General features: G+C 38.6%; 1 protein-coding gene across 3 annotated transcripts in view; it reads right to left on the bottom strand.

Moving 5' to 3' along the window:
• The window catches only part of rgma (repulsive guidance molecule BMP co-receptor a), a 14,358-nt gene extending 8,752 nt beyond the window's left edge, over window positions 1–5,606 (bottom strand). Inside the window, exons 1-2 of one of the 3 annotated variants that reach the window (XM_024281835.2) lie at window positions 4,853–5,606; window positions 1,735–1,850 (exon numbers count right to left, since the gene is read on the bottom strand). In XM_024281835.2, the coding sequence (XP_024137603.1) occupies window positions 1,735–1,850; window positions 4,853–4,866 (130 nt within the window). In that variant the 5' untranslated portion in view covers window positions 4,867–5,606. Of the gene's footprint in view, window positions 1–1,734; window positions 1,851–1,969; window positions 2,296–4,852 lie in introns of those variants that run through there. The other 2 variants (XM_024281836.2, XM_024281837.2) reach the window with 2 other exon arrangements.
• Window positions 5,607–5,851: the final 245 nt, after the last annotated feature.

The following is a 5,851-nucleotide window of genomic DNA, read 5'->3' on the forward strand; positions in this document are numbered from 1 at the left end:
CTATAAAAAAAAAAAAAAAGAAAAAAGGTTTCCATCGCTCTCTTCAACCGCAACAACAGCCCAGCGCTTCTCAACCATTTGATGGATGGTAGTGAACTAATCTCAAAACTCAACTCTCAGCACACAACCTCTTTGTTCTCACATGGAAAGTGATTTCAAAGAGAAGATGATGGTTGACCAGCGCCAGGGATCCTGAATGTAAAGAACCTGCACTAAACTCAAACTTCAATGGCTGAAGGATCAGGGACTACTACACTTCTATGACACATTAATTATAACTTGAAATACGTCTTCAGTTTCTTCTAATGGTCACTTGTTAAAGCTGCACTTATTCCCTTCTATTTTCTAACCAGGAAGCTTAAACTTAAACACAGCATAAAAACAGTGATTGAAACCACCACACCAAGGCTAAACACGATTAGGAACAGTCCTCTGTGGGTTCTGACAGTTACCCTATGAGCAACACAAATGCTATATTTAATTTCAAGACTTCAATATCTTATTTGTTTAATCAATGGATAAGATTGATTTTGGTAGCTAGGATACGTTTAAAAACATTTTTGAAGTATCTAACACATATTATTTGTTGATTTTAGTGTTAGCTAGCTATAAGCTAAAAGGAGCTGCTTATATGTATTAATTGTACCTGGTTAGATATTAAGAAACAAAAATATCTGCATTAAATCAAGTAAAAGTTGGAATTGTTGTGGTTTTTAAAAGCCAAAAAAAATTAAATCTGGAGCATTTTTTACAGCACTTTTTAAAAATGAAAATCTAAAAACTTAAATATGTGGCCACATATTTGAGTAATCAAGGGATAATATTGTCTTTTTGCAGCTAAATGACTTTTAAAAACATTTTTGATGCATTTAAGTCAAGTCCTAACTTAATAAAACTGATTTGTGTGCATAATGAATAGAGTTTAGTGTTATCTAGCTTTAGACTAAAAAATAGCTGGTTTTATGCATCAATTCTACTTATTTATATATATAAAAAAATGTGTGCATTAAATTAAAAAAAGTTGGAATAATTAGTTTTAAAAAAACAAAATAAAACCTGTCATCTCTCCAACTGCACTTTTAGCTGTTTTTTCTTTAATAAATATCATAGAAATCAAACATATGACCTGATTTGAGTAATCATGAGATGCTTTGCCTTTTAAGTTACTTTTTAAAACATTTTTGATGAATTTAAAACAATTTATAGCTATAAAAAACTGGTTGTGTTTTGATTATGAAAGGATTTAGGTGTTAGCTACCTTTAAGTTAAAAATAGCTATTTTATGTGTCAATTAAACTTATGTTACTAAATAGCTATAAAACTGCATTAAATCAAACAAAAGTTATTGAAGTTTTTAAAAGCTAAAACTAAAACCTGAAGCATTTTTTTCTTGCCAACTGCACTATGAACTTTTTGTTTAAAAAAAAAAAAGAATATCATAACTTGAGGTCGAACCACCTGCGAGTAAACTACGCTAAGCCAACTTAATAGACATTTTCCCTTCATATTTTCGTTTATTGTTTTAATAAACACAACTTTTACGCAGTGACTCAACACTACTTAAAAAAATAATAACTGTCGATTTAAAAAGTGAATATACTTCGTTGACTGCGGCTAAAAGCAGCTTAACTTTAAGCTAGCTAACGCCGCGATGACCCTCTAACTGTCCCCGCGAGGGGCTAACTTTTCAATAAACTTTTCGTGGTGTTAGAAAAGTTCCAAAGTGAGGCTTACCGGTTGGAAAAAGTGAGAAAAGCACAGCCAGGACTCTGCACACTTCAAGCGCCGAGGGTCTCCCTCTTTCCCCCATAACCATCCATCCAGCTCGGGGTCGCACTTTACTCCTCTCCCTGGTCACATGGGGGTTGGAGGGGGGAAACAAAAGTTAGCGCGAGCTTCGATTAGGAGAAATAAAAACTCAAAAAACACGCAAAACTCCACGACAGAGGGAGCGTGCTCTCATGCCTGCCTCTGGGACACTGACTCGTTGCCCTCTTTTGTGTAAAAGCGGCGTGTCGAGGCGCGGCGGGCGGCGGAGCTCCGCTCTTTTCTGGGAGGGTGTTTGTTCGCGGGGGGAGGTGACGCCCCCTCGGAACAGCGGACGCGTTCAGCCAATCACAGCCCTGCTTTGCCTTTAAACCCCCACCTCCGTCTGCGAAGTGTCACGTTACACCTTGAAGTGAAGACTTGCTCGACTTTTGATGAGCCACCAGACTTTTTCAGACACCAGAAGTGACTGAGATCATTTGAAGTGAATCCACACGAAATCGATATGTTCAAAGACGACTATATGATCAGAAAAGGATTCATTTGAGCTGGAAAAATGACCAAAAATATGTATTTATTTCAAAGTAATCGATTAATTCTTAATATTTAAGCCCCTCATTAAAAAGGGAAACTGTCAGATGATAAGACATAACAAGAAGAGATTATTTATAATTTTTGTGTATCCCTTTAATTTTTAACATATTTTGTGATTTGGAGTTTGTTTGCTTCATTTTAAAGCTCTTTCTATTTTATAATAAACATGTTTTTCCTGCCCTAAAATAGATGTTTACTGTCTTCTCAAACCACACAGCCGATGGTTGGTCACTTTTTCTGAATCTGGTTGCGTTGGACTTTTCTTCAATACTCTCATCTTTTGCCTTCCAAGTACAGGGATTACACAGAAACCCCCTTAGTGTAATCTGTTTCTTTCTTATAGGCTATAATACAGTATACTCTAGATTTAATTAGACTCTTGAAATGCTTTAATAAAGATCCAGCATGGATTTTTTTCTAAGAAAAAAAAATAGTTAATCATAAATTACATCTTAGTCATGGTCAGGACTTTTGGCGTTGAGTAAGCCTGCCCTCACTTCCCATCATCCCTCTGTTTACACTCTCTCCTGCTTGTTTTTAGCCCCTCACAACCGAAACCTAGCAAAAAAAAAAAAAAATCCAGCTGAATAGTTTTGAGCCAGATACCAGCTCAGATGAGGAAAACAAAGACGTACATGGATCTATTTGTCTACAAGTAGATGGAGCGGAACTGGGAGTCCATATGGCCGACTGTCGCTTTTTAAAACTACATTTTTTACGTCTGCTTCTGATTCACAACAATTTGAATAAAGAAATACCCACAAATGCAGATTTAAACTTAATTTTCTTTACATATGTCCTCCATCATTGGAAAAAAAGCCACAACAACATGCTAACAACATGGCTTCCATTATAAACTGACAATTAAAAACCCAAACATATATCACTTTTTAAGTTTTTTAAATAGTTCCTTGTGGTTTTTGATGTTTAGATACAAGCAACAGATTGTACAGAGCCCCCTTGTTTTTAAACAAATTTAAGCTGCATATAACCTTTAAAAATGTTGGATCTATACTATATTTATAGTTAGATTGGAACACTTTCTCACGGATCAGCAGCTGCGCTTTCCAGAAAAAGCTAACATTGAAAGATTAAACATATTTGTTGCTTTTTAAAATATTTTTTTCTTTGAATTCAACCACATTTTCAAAAAAATGTAAAATAAAGTTCAGCTGCTCGGCTCCTTCAGAGCACATAACAGCTATAAGTGCTACATTACTGCAGCCTTTCATAGCCATTTAACCTGAAAGTCAGGTTGTGGCTGGCAGTACAGTATTTTTCCAGAGAAGTGAACGTCTTTGTGGTCGCTGTGCCTCTTGCGGGTGATGGATACGTTCACGTACAATAAGGTCTAAGCCTACACATGTTTTCAACAAGGGTGGCCCTGTGCATGCTAACTTTCAACAGCGAGATGCCAGGCTTTCACATCTGAAATGAATGAGCGCAGCTGAAAGGTATAAGCTGCTCGCTGAAATGTTTTGATGAATTGTGGAATATTTTTGGACCGTGCGGCTTCAGCAAACCTACAACCCTGGAATGAAATTGTCTTTTAGCACCTTAGAGGCTTTGATGTATACATTTGTTTTAAATATGGATCGACGGATGGGTGAAACACACAAGAAAACACACTCAAATAATCATTGCAAACGTGTTAGATCAAAGCAGATAAGATGCATTATCGTTTTTTCATTATTTAATTGCTGCTGCATTTATTCTTAAAGAAAGTTTAATTTTTTAAGTGTTTTTGTATATTGTGTTAAAGAGCTCTAGAATTCTGCAGATTTAGGGTGAATTTGTTATAAAAAATGAACCAATATGTTAACAGATTGTTTTCATTTCGGAGATTTATCATTTGAATCAGCAAAAAAATTAGATTATTTATCAGATATATTTTGAAAATTAGCATTTTGAAGATTAATCTCTACAAACAGATTAATTGATTATTTTAATCTCTAAAAAAACATCCTCTATGATGCATTATCTCCAGAAGTGCATGTTTGAATATGAATCTGGTAGATTTCGCCTAAAACATCAAGCGTCTATCATAATCCTGCGCTTTTGCCCTGGATTTGAGCTCAATTGCGCACACGCCTTTATTGATCTTATTTCACGCATTTTCCAGTTCCGTCCAGCAGAGGGCGCTCTATAGGAACCCCAATTTGAAAGCTGAAATTCTGACACGAGCGCACATGGCTTAACGAGGACAAACAAAAGTGCCATTAAAATGTGAGTTCACGGGCAGCTCTCTAATTGCGTGATTTTGTGGTGTCATGCAGGTGGAGGGTAACTCATCCTTCTGCAGGAACGGCCTGCCAGATTAAAGTGGCGAATACTCTGATAAAATGTATTTTTGCAAATAGGTGCAATTTTTATATGCATTTCTTTTATAAAAACTGCCAGATATTTTGATTTTTTTAATAAGGGGTGCACATTTAGGTGATTAGAGGCTTAAAATGTACTAAAGTGAAATTAAAATAACTTATAGACCAACCTTGGTGACTGCATGGGCTCTCGGCGGCTCTGAAAGTCCTGCAGGAACCCGTAGGAGAGCGATCAGGAGCGAGAGGAGTCCGAGAAATTAAATAATCCCCCCTGAAAATGTGCTCAGCGGTTTTGTGGTCTGCACATCCACCCGTCCGTGCATGATCAGCTCCAAAAAACGTCTCCAAGCGCGCGCAAATCCAAGGGATCCCCTTCTCTCTTCACAGATCCACTCCTCTCAGCCGGCGGATCTCATCTGCCATTTCTCTAAACTCCGTCCTCCCGCCGATCAGAAAGGAGTGACTTTCACAGATCCAGTGATTGGTCTCGATCCGCGATCCGAACTGTTTGGTTGTGGTCGTCGACGGGCGGAGAGTGGAGCCCTGAGGGTGTAGCTGCTCCTGCTGCTGCTGCGAAGCCTGATCCGCTGCCTGGATGTTGTGAAATGGCTTGTTAGAAAGTGTGAGAGAGACAAGGATCGACTCTGCGTGACGCCGCATGCAAGCCCCGCATCTCACAGACACCCCCACTCATCCAGCAGTCCCGCTCTCAGAGCTGCACGCGCCCTCAAATGTCCCTGAAAGCCATTTCACTTCCTTTCCTTCCACTTCCCGTCCTCCTCCCTAATGCATTTTAATTAAAAAAATTGAAGTTCATGCACCTTCTTCACCACATTCCCAAATCACCTGATGATTGTCAGCAATGCTGGACCTCTCATCTTTGAAAATGAGTGGTTTGAAAGCAGACAAATCCCTAATCATCAGGTGTAATGGAGGATCAGATGGACAAACACTTGGCAGCACTGGAGGAGGAGGAGGAGGTGTGCTCAAAGACTGTGAGGAGGTTGCACCTGTGTTTTAGGATCAGACTGCATGCAGGGAAAATACCCCCATGACCCCCCCTCTAAACCCTCCCCCCTTTAAAGCCATTCAAGCTTCACAGCAACCCCTCTCTGTCTGTGCTCCATTTGTGTTCCTGCACAAGATGGATCGGGATTTTAGTTAGCCAG

The sequence above is a fragment of the Oryzias melastigma genome, linkage group LG6 (genome assembly GCF_002922805.2).
Source record: "Oryzias melastigma strain HK-1 linkage group LG6, ASM292280v2, whole genome shotgun sequence".
In the NCBI taxonomy this organism is placed as follows: domain Eukaryota; kingdom Metazoa; phylum Chordata; class Actinopteri; order Beloniformes; family Adrianichthyidae; genus Oryzias; species Oryzias melastigma.